At 39.1% G+C, this 18,742-nt stretch overlaps 1 protein-coding gene across 1 annotated transcript in view; it reads right to left on the bottom strand.

Annotated features, from left to right (window-relative positions):
- Kif11 (kinesin family member 11) overlaps positions 1-18,742 on the bottom strand; it is a 47,882-nt gene that overhangs the window by 14,030 nt on the left and 15,110 nt on the right. Inside the window, exons 9-16 of the mRNA XM_070021190.1 lie at positions 18,311-18,406; positions 16,322-16,410; positions 13,844-13,931; positions 11,522-11,710; positions 9,506-9,713; positions 6,178-6,350; positions 3,621-3,746; positions 3,385-3,543 (exon numbers count right to left, since the gene is read on the bottom strand). Coding sequence (XP_069877291.1) covers positions 3,385-3,543; positions 3,621-3,746; positions 6,178-6,350; positions 9,506-9,713; positions 11,522-11,710; positions 13,844-13,931; positions 16,322-16,410; positions 18,311-18,406 — 1,128 coding nt within the window. The remainder of the gene's footprint in view (positions 1-3,384; positions 3,544-3,620; positions 3,747-6,177; positions 6,351-9,505; positions 9,714-11,521; positions 11,711-13,843; positions 13,932-16,321; positions 16,411-18,310; positions 18,407-18,742) is intronic.

Raw genomic sequence — 18,742 nt, 5'->3', positions numbered from 1 at the left:
AATGCAATTAGGCTATTCATTTTACACTAACTAGAAAATGACCTATGTAACTTTGTGAGCAGGGGAGGAAAAACTGGGGTAAAACAAAGGAAGGGATGACAATATAAGAAAAAATGTACTTCATTACCTGACTTATGAAAATGTAAACCTTCTGTTCAACACCTTAAAGATAACAATAAGATTATATTTTTTTTAAAAATTGCCAGGTGTTGGTGGTTCACACATGTAATCCTAGCTACTCAGGGGGTTGAGAACTGGTGAAGCTCACAGTTCAAAACCAGCTCAGGCAGGAAAGGCCATGAGACTCTTCAACACACTACTGAAAAAAAGCTGGAAAGGACACTGTGGCTCAAAAAGCTCAGGGATGAGGGCTGGGAAGGTGGCTCAGTGGTAGAGTGCTTGCCTTGCATGCATAAGGCCCTGGGTTCGATTCCTCAGACTATATAACATTTTTAAAGTTTTTGTGATTCAAATATAATCTTCAGCTACCTAGAAAATTCTGTTACATGTGATACTTCATTTTTCACTGATATTTAGTGAAATATTTCTATTGTATTAAGAATGAGTTATGGGGCTGGGAAGGTGGCTCAGTAGAGTGCTTGCCTTGCTTGCATGAGGCCCTGGGTTCCATACCTCAGCACCACATAGCAGAAAATGCCAGAAGTGGTGCTGTGGCTCAAGTAGTAGATGCTAGCCTTGAGCTGAAGAGCTGATGGACAGCACCCAGGACCAGAGTTCAGGCCCCATGACCAGCATACACAAAAAAATGAAGCTCAAAGACATCATCCAGGCCTTGAGTTCAAGTCCCAGGTCCAGCACAAAAAAATAAAAATAAAAATAAAAATCATGAATAATTTTTTGGGGGGGAGGGGGAGCCTGGTCGTAGGGCCTGAATTCTGGGCCTGGGCGCTGTCCCTCAGCTCTTCAGCTCAAGGCTAGCCCTCTACCACTTGAGCCACAGCACTACTTCCGGCTTTGTTTATGTGGTTCTCAGGAATCAAACCCAGGGCCTCATGCATACAAGGCAAACAACCACTGAGCCACCTTTGCAGCCCCTTGATTTACTTTTTTAAAGTGCTACCTGCCTATACTGGGCACCAGTAGCGCAAGTCTATAATTCTAGTTACTCAAGAGGCTGAGATTTGGAAACTGAGGTTTGACTAGCCAAAGCAAGAAAGTCTTTAAGACTTTATTCCCAATTAACCACCAAAAAATTGGAAGTGGCAGTGTGGCACAAGTGGTACAGCACAAGCCTTGAGTAAAAAAGCCAAGCAAGAGTACAAGGCCCTAAGTTCAAGTCTCAGTACTAACAAAAAGATCTACCTCTCTATTTTATGCATTTCAAAACAGTTCATTTATAAAAAGCTGATCAGCCTTAAATGTGTGTGTGTGTGTCTGTGTGTCTATGTGTCTGTGAATGTATGTTTATGACAGATTTAAGCAACAGCTGTAGATTTCAAATTCCAAGGACCATTTAGACGAGGCACTCACAAATGGATGCCTTTCAGGCAGTATAATCATTCACCATCATCATCTGTACAATGAACCACATGCTGTGAGAGCTCCCAGGGCCTCAGCTTCCTATTTAGAAAACTGGGCAAGTCACAGTATCTTTATTGATATTGATAGAAGAAATGAATATATAGGAAGTTGGTTGCTCAATAATGTTCATTTGTTTTTCCTAATACCGAATATCAATGTTTCTGAGAGGGAATATTGTTTTACTTCTTAGCCCATGATATTGAATGTCTCTGATCCTCTCATTTTGCATGTCATAGATGTACATATCTTTCCAAAGAAAAAGAACTCCTCATTATTTAAGTTACAATGACCAATGAGTGTTGGCTTACAAAGCTTTTAATAAGGGGCTGGGAAGGTGGCCCAGTGGTAGAGTGCTTGCCTTGCATGCATGAGGCCCTGGGTTCGATTCCTCAGCACCACATAAGCAAAAAGCCGGAAGTGGCACTGTGGCTCAAGTGGTAGAGCACTAGCCTTGAGCTGAAGAGCTGAGGGACAGCGCCCAGGCCCAGAGTTCAGGCCCCACAACCGGACCCAAAAAAAAAAAAAAAAAAAAAAGCTTTTAATAAAGATTTAATCTTTAGAAGCTGTTTTTATAATCAGTTAATAAAGTATAAAAAAATGTATTATTTAGCTGGGCGCCAGTGGCTTATGCCTGTAATCCTAGCTACTCAGGAGGCTGAGATATGAGGATAAAAGTTCAAAGTCAGCACGGGCAGGAAAAGCTGTGAAACTCTTATCTCCAATAAACCACCAGAAAACTAGAAGGGGCTCTGTGGCTCTAGTGGTAGAGCACTAGCCTTGAGCTGAAGAGGAGCTGAGAGACAGTGTTCAGGCCCAGAGTTCCAGCACCATAACCGACCAAAAAAAGTAAGTTAATCAATTAAATAAATTATATATATATGTATATATAAAATTTAGACAGGTGCAGGTGAGTCACACCTGTAATCCTAGCTACTCAGAAGGCTGAGATCTGAGGATCACAGTTTGAAGCCTGCCCAGGGAGAAAAGTCCTGTAAAACATCTCCAATTAACCACTCAAAAACCGGAAGTAGCACTATGGCTAAAGCGGTATAGCACTAACTTTGAGCACAAAAAGGCTCAGGGACAGTGTCCAGACACTGAGTTCAAGCCCCATAAATGGCAAATAAATAAATAAATATTGAAGATTGTGGTATGAAGCCATCCCAGGCAAAAAAGACTGTGAGACTCTTTATTTCCAATTAACCACCAAAAAGCTGAAAGTGGAGCTGTGGCTTAAGTGGTAAAATGCTAGCTTTGAGCAAAAAGCTCAGTACCTGGGCCCTGACTTCAAGGCTGGACTGGCAATAAATAAATAAATAAATAAATAAATAAATAAATAAATAAATAAATAAATAAATAAATAAATAAATAAATAACAAGAGTAAATTGCTGAAGGCATAACATAAGTACTTCCTAGGAAGCAAAAGACTGGGTTCAATTCCTAGTACTTCAAAAAAAAATTTAGTAAAATGTAAATGTCTTTTGTCAATAATACAGAAATAAGAGCAAGCAGGACTTTAAAGATAATGTCTTCCTAGAAAGAAGTAACTTACAAAATTACCTTTTACTTTAAACATTACAACTGCCTGCCTCTAAAGATTTGATGTTAACTCACCTTTCACCTTGTATGAAGACTTATTTTCCTAGTGTTTTTCAGGTCAGGGATCTACATGAAGCAAGTTCTCAAATATTGAGATATTAAATATTAAAAGAGGTACTCTATCATTGTACATTAAATACTACTGTAATAACAATGGCGGTGATCATTTCAGGTTTGTAAGGACTTCACAGCATTCAGATCCTAAAACACTTTTTCACTCCCATGTCAGCTATGCATGATACCTGTGAATGAGTCTGTTTCATCGTCTTCAAGTCTTCACTTAAGTTTTCACAACGTTTCTGTGATTCAACCAAGGAGGACACAGTATTTTCTTGTAGCTCACGTAGATTGTCACATAACTCACTGAGAAAGCCATCTATTTCTTTTTTCTGATCTTCTATCTTTGAAGAAAAAGAAATCACTATCTTTTGTAAACAATGCATCAATTTTGAGATATGAACATTCTAACATCTGTTACCGTTTCAGCTACTGTCCACGAAGTCTTAAAGATGTGTTGCAGTTGTCTATTGATTTTCCATATAGACATCACAGAAGGGGATAAAATCCTTTCCAATGAACTTTTAAGTTCAGTTGTAAGTTCATTCTGGTTTAAAAATAAACAGGAAACAAGTCTTTGAGAATATTTTCATTTCATAAACTTAACTACTGTTAGATTAAGACCTAATATAATACTGGAGCAAGTAAAGATGCACATTCAAATTATGCAATAAAGTTTTCTGTTCTTTATATCCTACACTGAGATAGCTTTGTTTCTAGCATTCATCATAAATCATTTAGTTCTGCCTCTGGTAACTAAGAAAATGTTCATTCAGTGTATAGTAAATCCTTAAAGGAGTCTAATGGGCAAAAAAAAAAGCCAAAAGAATTCAAAAGAGAAGTAAATGATAATCATTTGGTAAGATTTCAGCTCTCTGGTATGAGCCCTAACACAGGTGGAGACAAAAAAAAAACAACCTATAGGTACATTTTAACAAAACAAATTTCAAGCAACTGGCCATAAGAACAGAGTCCAAATAGACATGAAGGCTTTGGAGCCAGACACTGATAGTTCATGTCTATGATCTTAGGGAGGCTGAGGTCTGGAGGGCTGTGGGTCAAAAGCCAGCTAGCTAGGGCAGAAAAGTCTATGAGAATCTATCTCCAGTTAGCTGTATTATAAAATCAGGTCTTCTTTCAATTCAAGCAATGTTTTTAACTAGTTATATAGAAAGACCACTGTTTTAGTATTTGAATTAATTCCTGAAAAGTTAGTAATAACTGGATATTTTAATTTCATCAAATTTGGATGACTGAAACCTATCAAGTAGTACCATATAAACACTGAATCTAGGCATAGAACTAATATTTACAGTATTTACTTGAAAAATGCTAAATAAATGTTGTAAACCTCAAAAAAGGAGGCAGAGAACCTGTGCAAAGATAATAAAATAAGCAGTATGGGCCAGTACTTCCTAAATATAATTACAGAATAAACCTACACATAAATCAAGTATGGAAGAGGTAATATTAATTGTAATTAAAGTTGTGATTTCTATACAATTGTGGAGAACAGCTTAGGAGTCAAGACCCAATAGGACTTTCCCACACAGATCTAACCCAAAGAACTGTTATATATGGTCCTATAACTCTATTTGCTATGGTTCCTACATTACTATTACATATTATCATACTTTTAAAATTAACTACTTATCTCCACCTTCTGGTTGAGTGTAACTCGACTTTCTAAGATTAAGACTAAACTAGAGTAAGGCTTTTATCTCCAATTAACCATTCAAAAAACAGAAGTAGAGCTGTGACTCAAAATAGAGCACCAGCTTTAGGAAAAAGAGCTCAAGAAGAGAGCTCAGGCCCTGAGTTCAAGCTCCAAGACCAAGACAACAACAACAAAAAAAACAAGAAAGAAACATAAACATACTTTCATAGTGATATGTCTCACTGGGTCTAGAAGAGCTTAAAATGGAGAAAAATTAATACTGTTTTTGATGACTTATCAAATGTAACCCTTTAAAATACATGGTATCTACCTTTAAAAATAGCATAAAATGATTGAAGGGAGGTGGTAAAGAGAGTAACAGATGAGGTTAATCTGATTAAATTATATTGTGAATTTCCATGGTGAGATCCTTTTAATATTGCCTTGAAAAAAAGTGGAAAACATGAATGGCAGGAAAATAAAACAGGCTGTCAGGGACCAGCACCAAGGAGGGAAAATGGAAATGGTAAATGAAGGTTAATATAGTCAAAGTACTTTATATGCATGCATAAAATAAAATGACACCTGTTGAAATTGATTTAAGAAATGGGGGGATAACTGGGAAATGGTGGCTCACACCTGTAATCCTAGCTACTCAGGAGGCTGAGATCTGAGGATCATAGTTCAAAGCCAGCCCAGGCAGAAAAGTCTGTGAGACTAGTACCTCCAATTAACTACCAAAAAGCCAGAAATGGCACAGTGGCTCAAAGTGGTAAAGAACTAACGTTGAGCACAAAAGCTCAGGGACAATACCCTGAATTCAAGTCCCAGGATTGGCAGAAAAAAAAAAAAAAAGTGACAAAGAACTAACAAAGGAGATGGATGGCATAAGTTTGGGGGAAGGTTTTTGTTTGTCCTGGGGCGTGAACTCAGGGCCTAGGCACTGTCCTGAACTTCTTTTGCTCAAGGCTAGCACTCTACCACAGAGCTACAGAGCCACAGCACCACTTCCCGCTTTTTCTGTTTATGTGGTACTGAGGAATGGAACCCAGGGGCTTCATGCTTGCTAGGCAAACACTCTACTAATAAGCCACATTCCTAGTCCAGATAGGGTAAGTCTAATCAGGTTACATTATATGCTTGTGTGAAAATGTCACAATGAAAACTTAAACAAATGAATGATGATGATGATGATGATAAGAGGCTCTCATTTTAACACTCATGAAGAACAGGAAATGTTTCTCTGTTTCTCCCTACATTAACCCTGTGAAACTAAAATCAATATTTATTAAAATAAAAAAAATTAAAGAGATTTACTAACAATCAGTTTCTGCAGTACAGTTTTACTTTGTGATGCTAATGACTGCTCCTCTAAGATCATATTGGAAATGTGAGCAATATGAGCTGAAACTGTTTCTGGGACAGCTGTGAGAGATTCCAGTGAAGTTGTGGTAATGGTGTCTAATGCAGAGACACTGGAAGACATCAGATTACCTGCAACAAAAACAAAGACAAAAACTTAGATATAAATAAACATACTTAAATGCAGTTAGGCTGGGCACCAAAGGCTCATGCCTGTTAATCATAGCTTCTCAGGGGGCTAAGATCTGAGGATCACAATTTGAAGCCAGCCCAGGTATGAAAACCCATGACATTCTTATATTCAATAAACTACTCAGAAAAAACTAGAGGTGGTGTTGTGGCTCAAGTGGTATAGTGGTAGCCTTGAGCAAAAGGAGTTCAAGGACAGGACCTAAACCCAGAGTTCAAGTCTTAGGACCAGCCCCCCCCCCCCAGACCCCCCCCCCAAAAAATTTGGCTCACTACATAAGGAAAGACTTAAAATATCTAGTATATATGTTCAATGATGTTCTGTAGGCCCTTGGCATATTTGTGAGTATATCAGACTCATAAAACATATTATAGCTGATCACTGATGATTCATGCTTATAATCCTAGCTATGGGGCTGGGAAGGTAGCTCAGTGGTAGAGCGCTTGCCTTGCATCTTGCATGCATGAGGCCCTGGGTTTGATTCCTCAGCACCACATAAGCAAAAAGAAAAAAGCCAGAAGTGGTGCTGTGGCTCAAATGGTAGAGCTCTAGCCTTGAGCTGAAGAGCTGAGGGACAGCACCCAGGACCAGATCAGGCCCCACGACTGGACCCCCCCCCCCAAAAAAAATCCTATCTACTCAGGCAACTGAGAGCTGAAGATCATGGTATGAAGCCAGCCCAGACAAGAAAGTCTTATCAGGGCTGGGAAGGTGGCTCAGTGGTAGAGCACTTGCCTTGCATGCATGAGGCCCTGGATTCGATTTCTCAGCACCACATAAGCAAAAGGAAAAAAAGCCGGAAGTGGTGCTGTGGCTCAAGTGGTAGAGTGCTAGCCTTGAGCTGAAGAGCTGAGGAACAGCGCCCAGGCCCAGAGGTCAGGCCCCAGGACCAGATCCAAAAAAAAAAAAAGTCTTATCTCCAATTAACCACCAAAAAGCTAGAAGTGGAGCTGTGGCTCAAATGATAAAGTGCTATCTTTGAGCAAAGAATGACAGGGACAGCAACCAGGCCCTGAGTTTATGACTCAAGATTTACACTAAATAAATAAATCCCAATGGAAACTAAATTAGAATATTCTGAAATATCTAAAGATACAGTATTATACTAGATGATAAAAGAATTTATGGAAGAACAAAGAACTAGAAATCAATACCAAAATTTATACTTGTTAGCTAAGGTGACTATAGTCTAGGTGATTTTTTTTGAATTTTTACATATCCTTTTTTGGGGGGGGGGGGGTCCGGTCGTGGGGCCTGAACTCTGGGCCTGGGCGCTGTCCCTCAGCTCTTCAGCTCAAGGCTAGTGCTCTACCACTTGAGCCACAACGCCACTTCCGGCTTTTTTCTTTTTACTTATGTGGTGCTGAGGAATCGAACCCAGGGCCTCGAGCATGCAAGGCAAGCGCTCTACCACTGAGCCACCTTCCCAGCCCCATTTTTACATATCTTGATCTTCTAAATTTTCCATAATGAAAATTACAATAATATGAATACTTAAGAGTTTCATTTCTAGCCAGGTGCCAGTGGCTCATGCCACTACTACTCAGGAGGGTGAGATCTGAGGATTGCTGTTCAAAGCCAGCCTGGATAGGAAAGTCTATGAAACTCTTATCTCCAATAAACCACCAGAAAACTGGAAGTGGTGCTGTGCCTCCAGTGGCAGAGCACTAGCCTTGAGCTGAAGAGCTGAGGGACAATGCCCATGAGGGACAAGACCCATGACCAACCAAAAAAAAAAAAAAAAAGTTTCATTTTTAAAAGAAAAGTTTAAGAATTATTAACATAGCAAACTTTCAACACACAATTCACCCCCCCCCCAAAAAAAAGACAGAAGTAGCAGGGAATATTTCTAGAAAGAGACCCAAGAAATTTAACAGTATTATCTGTAAAGAATGAAAATGGGGTTGGAGACCTCTAGGATTGGTTAAGTTCAAAGAAAATAAAAGCATTAGTCTCCAGCCTAAACAGCTTACATATATTTTGGAAAGAGCACTCAGGGCTCCCAATACACTGGGCAAATGCTCTACTACTGAACTAGAAACATCCCAACCCCTTTGTATATTTTTGAAATAGAATTTCCACTAAGTTACCCAGGCTAGCCTCAAACTTATTATGTAGCCTAAGCTGGTGTCAACCTTAATCTTTCTGCCTCAGCTTCTTGAGTACATAGAATTACAGGTCTGCACCACCACACCTAGTATGTATTTTGTTGGTTTTTACATTATTAAATTGTCAGTTTTTAAATTAGCCTCATTTAGTACATTTAGACTAGGATAATGATCTGAGCATAGTGGTGCATACCTGAAATCCCAGCACGTGGTGGGCAGCAGCAGAATTGTAAGGCCTTACAAGACCATGCCAGGACACTATACTCCCACCAAAAAAATAAAAAAGAAGCTGGGTGCCAGTGTCTCAAGTCTACATCCGTAGCACTTGGGACGTTTGAGAGTGGAGGACTATGGTTCAAGGTCAGTCCAGGCAAAAAAGTTTGTGAGGCCCCCTTCCCAACCCATACCTATCATGTTAAACAAACTACATGGGAGACTGAGATTAGGATTGTTATGATTCCAAGTCAGCCCAGGCAGAGAAGTCAGGAAGACTCCATCTCTATGGAGGAAAGGTGGATATTGGTGGCATGTACCTCTCATCTCAGCAGTGATAGGAAACTTAAAACAGGTGGATCATGTTTCTCGAGTGGTGGACGGGAAGACACACCTAGACAGAAAGCAAGACCCTGGGGCTGGGAAGGTGGCTCAGTGGTAGAGTGCTTGCCTTGCATGCATGAGGCCCTGGGTTCGATTCCCCAGAACCACATAAGCAAAAAGAAAAAAAGCCGGAAGTGGCGCGGTGGCTCAAGTGGTAGAGCACTAGCCTTGAGCTGAAGAGCTGAGGGACAGCGCCCAGGCCCAGAGTTCAGGCCCCACGACCGGACCCAAAAAAAAAAAAAAAAAAAAAAAAAAGAAAGCAAGACAGCAAGACCCTGTCTTAAAGAATAACTGAGAATAGGGCTGGAGCTGTGGCTCAGTGATAAAGCACCTGCCAGCCCTGAGGTTAAACATGAGGGCCATTAAAAAAAAAATAGAAAAAACAAACTTACCAAACAAGGTCTTATGAACTTCAAGTATGTCTTTTTGCTTTGAGCTGCCATCCTTAATCAATTCTTCCATATTATTAAATAGACTACTCAGATTTTTACCAAAAATATCCTGAGCTTCGGCATTGTATTGGTCGATTGCTTTCTTACGATCCAGTTTAGAATGAAGACCACATACATCTTTTGTAGTTTCTTCAACTGTGCTAAGCAACTACATAAAAAATTTTAAAATTAACAATGACAAGATAGAAAGATAGACAATTTAATGAACACCTTATCTCCCCTCCCCTAACAACCTATGCAAGGCAAAAAGATTTTTCAGGGGCTGGGAAGGTGGCTCAGTGGTAGAGTGCTTGCCTTGCATGCACGAGGCCCTGGGTTTGATTCCTCAGCACCACATAAGCAGGAAAAAAGCTGGAAGGGGTGCTGTGGCTCAAGTGGTAGAGTGCTAGCCTTGAGAACTGAAGGACAGCACCCAGACCCAGAGTTCAAGCCTCATGACCAACAAAAACAAAAACAAAGATTTCTCCAAATTATCACAGTAGTTGTGTTTGCTCAAAAAATTTTCATATCGGGGGAGGTAGGAGGCTGGGAAGGGATGTGAAGGGTAAACCAAAGGAGGAGGCTGCAATGCTTGGTAAGAAATGTACGCATTATCCTGCCCATGTAATTGTAACCCCTCTGTACAGTATGTTCACAAATAAAATAAAATTAAATTAAAAAAAAATTTTCATATTATGTTTTACCCCTGCCTCAAAAGTATATCTAATACAAAATTCAATAGTTTCATCATTAAAAGGTACTAAATTCTTTATGACTATTGAATTTTAATTGTCACCACAAGGGAAAATTATTATAAAATGAAAACACATTATAAATGCCCACAAAACAGTTGCATTCTATTTTCAAAATTCCAAGAGTAGGTTTGTTTATGAAGACTTTACATACCATAACTACAACTAGTAAGAATCACTATCTATGTGTAGACATTTTTACAAAAAAGAACCACAGGCACAGTTTTGTCAGCATATGCAGCTGATCTGCTGGAGTTGTCTTGGTAGTTTGGTTCCCAGGATGTTGATGTAGGGTTTACATGGTAGGAATGAAGCCCCTGGATACTAGAGTTGTATTTTATTATACTAATAATTCACTCTAAGGGTACAGATGGGGCTAGCCAAAGGGGCCTGATCTTCTTGCCAGCCCCCTTCCATCTAAATCTTCTGGAGTCCCTTTATTCTTTTTTTTTTTTTTTTTGCCAGTCCTGGGGCAAAACTCAGGGCCTGGGCACTGTCCCTGAGCTTCGTTTGCTCCAGGGTAGCATTCTACCACTTGAGCCATAGCACTGCTTCTGGCTTTTTGTTTATGTGGTACTGAGGAATGGAACCCAGGCCTTCATGGGTGCTAGGCAAGCATTCTACCACTAAGCCACATTCCCAGCCCTCTCCTTTTTTACTTAATTCACTAATTCCAGTAATGAAAAAAGAATGAAATAGTAAAAAATAGTGTTGTTTAAAATTGTAAGACAATCATTTGAAATAATTAAAATCCCACAATTAACAAAGTAAATTTATTCATACCCATCCATTATGATTATCAGGGCTTTCTGCTTGCTAAGCAAGCAGTTAAGCCACACCTCTAGCCCTTTTTGTTCTGGTTATTTTTGAGATAAAGTCTAGCTTTGTCTCTGTTTCAGTCTGGACCTTGAACCTCCCACTTTCTGCTTATCTAGGATGATAGTCACTGAGTAAGCTCAACTTCTTCCATTGAGATGGGGATCTTTGTCTAGGCTGGCCTGGAACTGCAATCTCCAGCTCAGTGGTGTAGTTGGAACAACAGGTATGTTCTCTGCCTCCAGCTATGAACTAGTTATGTTGATATCTCACAGAGTGTTTGCCAGGCAGTTCTGGAAACCTAATCCTCCCAATCTCTGCCTCCAAAATAGTGTTACTCAGGTAACAGCCCACGGTACCAGGGCCATTCTTTATTTAATACTATTACAAAACAAAACAAAGGACAAACCTGGCTGGCAACATCATGAAGTTTCTCTTCAGTACTTTCCAAAGCAGAAGAGACATATTCTTCTTTAACAAGCTGTAATTTAGTTTCTTGCAGATGTTTCTGAGTGGTTTCAAGTTCCTGTGTCTTATTTTGCAGTTCAGATTTACATTGGTCAAGTTCATTTTTATTATCCACAAACAACTCTGTAACCTACATATAGTACATTAAGCATTTCTTTAAGAATTGAAAGTGTTAAAATGGTTAGTCAGACACCTGGCTAGTTCATAATATACTAGGAAAAAAGAACAAATTATTCTCATATTAAAATGGTCACAAGTTACCAGACAGGTTAACATATTTTATGTAATATCTGGTTTCTTTCTATAAGCTTATTCAAAACTTAGAGAATTACATGTCAACATAGTACTATTAATTCTTCAAATCCTGCCACTGTCAGTAGATCTGTACCACAAAGGAGTTAATGTGAGGATGGCATCAAAGTTCAAGTCATTGACTAAGCTAGACCTAGCTATTACTTTTATTAAACACCTAGTTTCTCCCAAAACCTGTATTCCTTCATGTAACAAACATGTTATCAAAAAGGCCTCGGTAATGACACTTCTAAGCTTTAACAACAAAACCTCACAATCCAGTAAGATATTTGTCATGTAATGATGCCTCAGTCAACAACAGATTATATATACAGCAATGGTCCCACAGATAATAATGGAACCTGGAGTTAGGAGTGTAGTTCACTCATACAGTGCTTGTCTAGCATGCCCTAGGTTTAAATTCCAGCAAGGCCAAGAGGAAAGAAAAACTGAAATTATAATGGAGCTGAAAAATTCCTATCACCTAGTGATGCCACAGAGGTTATAAAGTAGTACTATAATGTCTTACCCATGTTGGTGGTAATGCTAGGTAACCAAGTCTACTGTGCTGCTCATTGTGTAAAAATGTAACATACAGCTGGGCACTAATGGTTCACTGTAATCCTAGCTACTCAGGAGGCCAAGATCTTAGGATCTTTTTTTTTTTTTGGTCGGTCGTGGGGCCTGAACTCTGGGCCCAGGCGCTGTCCCTCAGCATTTCAGCTCAAGGCTAGTGCTCTACCACTTAAGCCACAGCACCACTTCCAGCTTCTTCTGCTTAAGTGGTGCTGAGAAATCGAACCCAGGGCCTCGTACATGCAAGGCAAGCACTGTACCACTGAGCCACCTTCCCAGCCCAAGATCTGAGGATCTTGTCTGAAGTCAGCCTGGGCAAGAAAGTCCATAAGACTCTTATCTCCAATTAACTACCAAAAAGCCAGAAACAGAGCTGTAGCTCAAGTGATAGAGCACTAGCCTTGAGCAGAAAAGGTCATGGACAGCACTGAGATCCCTGAGTTGGAGCTCCATGGCTAACAAAAATAAAAAAACAAAACACATAACTTACATACAGACCATAATACTGAGAACAACAAATGCCACTGACTCATATATTTGCTATATTGTACATTTTAGAGCATATTCTTTCTACTTAAGGAATAGGAACTGAGAACCAGCCTCAGCAGGCCCTTCAGAAATTAAAGTAGAGAAGGCTCAGGCTCGTGTGTGGCACCCTGAAGACATTCCCATTGAGACAAGATAGGAGGTGGAAGTCAGGGATAATATGTATGTTTGTACCTTAGCAAACATACTTTTTTTTTTTTTTTTGCAGAGGATTGAACTCAGGGCCTTGTATTTGCCAGGCAAGTGCTCTTCCACTGAGCTAAATCCCCAACCTTTGCACCTTAGCTTTTAAAAAGTTTAAAAAGTGGGGGGGCTGGAAATTTGCTTAAAATGGTAAGAGTGCTTGCCTAGCATTCATGAAGCCCTGGATTTGATTCCTCAGCACCACATAAACAGAAAAAGCCGGAAGTGGCGCTGTGGCTCAAGTAGTAGAATGCTAGCCTTGAGCAAAATGAAGTTCAGGGACAGTACCGAGGCCCTGAGTACAAGCCCTAGGACTAGCAAAATGTAAAATTAAATTAAAAAAAATAAAATAAAAAGTTTAAAAATTATATCCTAGACATGTAGTAGGCTCATGCAGTATGCTCTGATGATGAAATCACCTAGCAACACATTTCTCAGAACATATCCCAGTCATTAAATGGCATCCAAATGTAATTCTGGCAATGTATTCATTCAACTGTCAAAGCCTTTTCATCATCATTAATGGGTGTAAAATTATGATACAACTTTTGTTCAGTATGAGAGTTGGCAAGAAAGAAAATCCTTAAAGAATGTGTCAGATCTCTAGCATCCTAAAATTTTAATATTTGCTTTTCTTATAATATGAAATTTTGTTTTGAATGCTTACCCTACTTAGCTCCTCTTCAAGAGCACCAATTTTTTCAACCAATTCAACAATCTGTTCTTCTTGAACAGTTAATTTTCCATTCATGACTCTAAAGTGAAATTTAAGTTAGTAATTGTTCTAAATCCAACAAAATATTTCACAGAGAATTACAGCAATTACACAAACTCTTTTCTACCCTTATGATAATTATGACAACAACACAATCATTGGTGCTGTGGAACAATAAATGCAAGTGACACAGGACAAATGAACTGACAGTCTTTGTTTTATAAATGGATTGGTTTTTTTCCTTTTGACTCCATTCTGACACTAAGAATCCCTACTGAGGGAAAAGTGTGTGTATATTAAATCTGAGTAGCTAAATTGGGGGCAATAGCTCAGTGGTAGGACATTTGCCTAACATCACCAATAAATAAATAAATAAATAAAATAAAAAATACTTCTTTTTAGAGCTAGAAATCTGATAGAAAATTAAAATTCACTTAAAGTAGTGATGGGGACAGGACGACACAATCTGTGCATCTATAATCAGGGCTATGAAAAAAAGATAAAGATGCCCCTCTTCCCCAAATGCTAGAAAGGCTTAAGACTTGAAGGTATGATGTACTGCAAGAGGAAGGGGTAAGATAAGCAGCTGAAAATACTTGGAGGTCTGAATTAAAGTAAGTACACAAAGCAATATTGCCTCACAACACCTGCATGTAATGCCTTCCCACTACCAACACAACTATCACACTACCACATAAACCCTAGGCAATCAAAAAAGGGTTATCTCTAAAGCAGACCTTCTCAGCCTCAGCACCAATGACATTCGGTACTAAATACTTCTTTGTTCTGAGGATATCCTGTGCATATTAGGAAGTTTAGTAATAGTGTTCATCTCTCTCTGTACTAGATGTCACCAAGTAACTCCATCTCTACAACTATAATCACCAAACAACAAAAGGGCTGGAGATGTGGCAGCCCAGCCCCCCACCCCCCCCACACACACACTTTAACCAGAGTGGCCCACACCTATATTTCTAGCTACTGGAGAGTCCAAAATTAGTAACTCCGTCTCTACAACTATAGTCACCAAACAACAAAAGGGCTGGAGATGTCACAGCCCAGCCCCTCCCCCTCCACACACACACTCATTTTAACCAAAGAGTGGCCCACTATATTTCTAGCTACTTGAGAGTCCAAAATTGGAAGGATCTCAATTCAAGACCATTCTAGATAAAAAAAAAAAAAAGAAAAGTTAGTGATAACCCCATCTTAATCAATAAAAACCTATTTGTCCTAGCAGCTATGTGGGCAGCATAAATAGGAGATCACAGTCGAGGCCTGAAAGGGCAAGACCAGACCCTACTGAAAAATAAAGCAAAAATGACTGGGTATGTAACTCAAGTGATAAGGCACCTACCTAGCAAGCACAAGGCTCTGAGTGTAAGCACAAGGCTCTGGGTTCAAACACCAGTACAAACCATCTCTTGCCCACAAGTCTGAATATGCTGGGTTTCCTCTAGGGGGCAACCTTTTCCTATTCCTGAAGCCACTGTCCATAGTAACAACATGAGAAATTCCAGCTTCCCTTTCATTAACTACATATACAATGGAGGGTATAGAAGTAAGATTTAAGATCTGGAAACAGCCATCTGAGTGAAAATCTACGTAGTGAATGGTGGGATCCTCAGTCCTTATATAGCTCCTCTAATCCATTATCAGAGGCCAGAGTAATCTGGAAGCAAAAAGACCTTAACTAAGATTATTGATGGAAGCCCAGACTAATACTTTTTCTACCCTATAATAAACCTATTGTCTATAAAATACACATACACATGCTCTAATAAGCATGCTACAGCAAACTGAGAAGAGATGGTAATGGATATCCCAAAGAAAAGGGAAAAAAAGAAAAATTCAATAGCAATATAACTTTTCTGAGCTAAAGACTTTTATCTGTAATAGTGCTACATATTTATAGGGTGGGGAAGAAAGCCTTTGAAAACAAAAATTTGATAGTAAAAATAAAATTCAACAAGATAGTAAAAAAATTATTAAAAGTAGAATAAAATCAAAGCATCATCAGCTTTTTTTTTTTTTCTGTGGGTTGTATGGCTTGAACTCTATGCCTGGGCTCTGTCCCTCAGCTCTTCAGCTCAAGGCGAATGCTCTACCATTTCAGCCACAAAGCCACTTCTGGTTTTCTGAGTGGTTTATTGGAGATAAGAATCTCAAGGACGTTACTGCCCAGGCTGGCTTTGGACCGTGATCCTCAGATCTCAGCCTCCTGAGTACCTAGGATTACAGGTGTGAGCCACTGGTGCCCAGCATCATTATCTTTTTTAACCACAAAACATGCAGTCTTTCCAGAATGACTTTAATGAGACTCTTCAGTATTATAACCATACCTTGTCTCAACAAATACAAAAACAAAAACAAAATAAATGAACAACTACAAAATATTCTTGAAAATCAACTCTATAGCCAGAAACTTACTTAAAATTTTCTTCAGAAATATATACTCCATTTTTCTCCCGGGCTGCAGCAAGATCTCGTTTCAAACGCTCTATCTCTTCTGTATACTCCTATACAAGAGGAACAGTGTAGATGTTAAGTTAGTATTTTTTTTTAAATTCAGTTTGGGAAGCATATGCAACAAATAAAGTTAGCCTTTTATGGCTTTTACCTCAAAACTAAAGGCATAATAAAAGTTTCAAATTGCAAAAAGATGTTATGTCGAAAAATGAACTTTACAATGGGAATGGGAAGGGGTGGGAAGGGGAAACAAAGGAGAAGGCAACAATGCTTGGTAAGAAATGTACTCATTACCTTGCCCATGTAATTGTAACCCCTCTGTATGGTATTTTCACAATAAAAAATTTTTAATAAAAAAAATTTAAATTTTAGTAAAAATTTTAAATTAAAAAAAATTTTTAAATGTTTCAACTGTTCTTTTTGTTTTTGTTTTCTGTCGGTCATGGGGCCTGAACTCTGGGCCTAGTCACTGCCCCTAAGCTCTTTAGCTCAAGGTGAGCTTTCTACCGCTTGAGCCACTTCCTCAACTATTCTTTTAAAGCAATATTAACTTGCATAAGAAGTTTTTCACTGGTCTTCAAATCTCCTTTAAGTGTACTCATTATAAACTTCCTTTAAAAACTATTCAATTTCAGCTGGGAAGGTGACTCAGTGGTAGAGCGCTTGCCTTGCATGCATGAGGCCCTGGGTTCGATTCCTCAGCACCACATAAGCAGAAAAGCTGGAAGTGTAACTCAAAGCTGTAGCTCAAATGGTAGAGCACTAGCCTTGAGCTGAAGAGTTGAGGGACAGTGCCCAGGCCCAGAGTTCAGGCCCCACAACTGACAAAAAAAAAAAAGAAAAGAAAAGAAATCACCAAATTAAAAACTTATGTGACTATATAAATCTCATCCTAAAGATAATAATAAATACAGTTTATAAATAAATAAATGCAGATTTAGCCAAAGGTACCACCTGAGTTAACAATCTGGTAAAGTCTGGGGCTGGGAAGTTGGCTCAATGGTAGAGCGCTTGCCGTGCATGCCTTAGGCCCTGGGTTCGATTCCTCAGCACCATATAAGCAAAATGAAAAAAGCCGGAAGTGGCGCTGTGGCTCAAGTGGTAGAGCGCTAGTCTTGAGCTGAAGAGCTGAGGGACAGTGCCCAGGCCCAGAGTTCAGGCCCCATGACCGGACCCAAAAAAAAAAAAAAAAAAAAACAATCTGGTAAAGTCAACATATTAGTCCCAGAAAAAAGCCTTTACTTTAAATCTAAATGGCTACCACAAAGGGCTAGGAATGTAGCTGAGGGATAGAGTGCTTGCCTAGCATTTTCAAGGATCTCAGTTCAGTTTCAGCACTAAAGAGAGAAAAATAGTAATAATAATCATAAGGGGAAAAAATGCCTTTTACTGAGCTAACAAAATGCCATTTCAACAACAAATACCCATGTCAAGCAATTTAACAAATCTTTTTTTTGTCGGTCATGGTTCTTAAACTCAGGATCTGGGCGCTGTCCCTGAGCTCTTCAAGTTCAAAGCTAGCAATCTACCAATTGAGCCACAGTGCCACTTCCAGTTTCCTGGTGGTTAACTGGAAATAAGAGTCTCATAGAGGGCTGGAAAGGTGGTTCAGTGGTAGAGTGCATGCCTTGCATACCTGAGGCCCTGGGTTCGATTCCTTAGCACCACATAAGCAAAAAGAATAAAGCCGGAAGTGGAGCTGAGGGACAGCGCCCAGGCCCAGAGTTCAGACCCCACGACCAGACCAAAAAAAAAAAAAGAGTCTCATAGACTTTCCTGCCCATGCTGGCTTTGAATCGCCATCCTCAGATCTCAGCCTCCTGAGTAGCTAGGATTATAGGCATGAGCCACTGTCACCCGGTAACAAATCTTTTTAAACAAATGGTCTATTTCTTAGTTCTTTTCACATGCCAAACAATATTACATTGATCCACAAAAATTCAAAATTACCTTAATAAGAGCTTTTTTGGTGAGTTTCTGATTAACTTCAGGCTTATTCAATATGTTCTTTGCTCTATGAGCATATTCCAATGTACTCAAAGTTTCCTGTCATGAAAAGTCAATTGTTGAAGACATAATGAGGATAATATACTTCTGCCACCTAGAAAGTACTGTATAACCAACAGTCATTTATGGCTATATTTAATTTAAAAATCTATTCATTAAGGTAATATCCAACTTTTTTATCCTTCCTTTTTTAGCAACTTCTTTCTTATTCTTCTGTCCAACTTTATCTTTTCTATTTTTTCTTAATAATTTTATATGGAAAACTGTTAAATAATTTGCATTTTAATGTTACAAACCTTTTTCAGTGATTCTTCTTTCATTTTGATAGGTCTATATGTGATGTGCCAAATGAAAGAAGCTAGTAAATGAACTTTC

The sequence above is a fragment of the Dipodomys merriami genome, unplaced genomic scaffold (genome assembly GCF_024711535.1).
Source record: "Dipodomys merriami isolate MVZ:Mamm:240054 unplaced genomic scaffold, mDipMer1.0.p SCAF_14, whole genome shotgun sequence".
NCBI lineage: Eukaryota > Metazoa > Chordata > Mammalia > Rodentia > Heteromyidae > Dipodomys > Dipodomys merriami.
The sequence above is the reverse complement of the archived record's forward strand: the minus strand, read 5'-3'. Positions and strand labels throughout refer to the sequence as shown.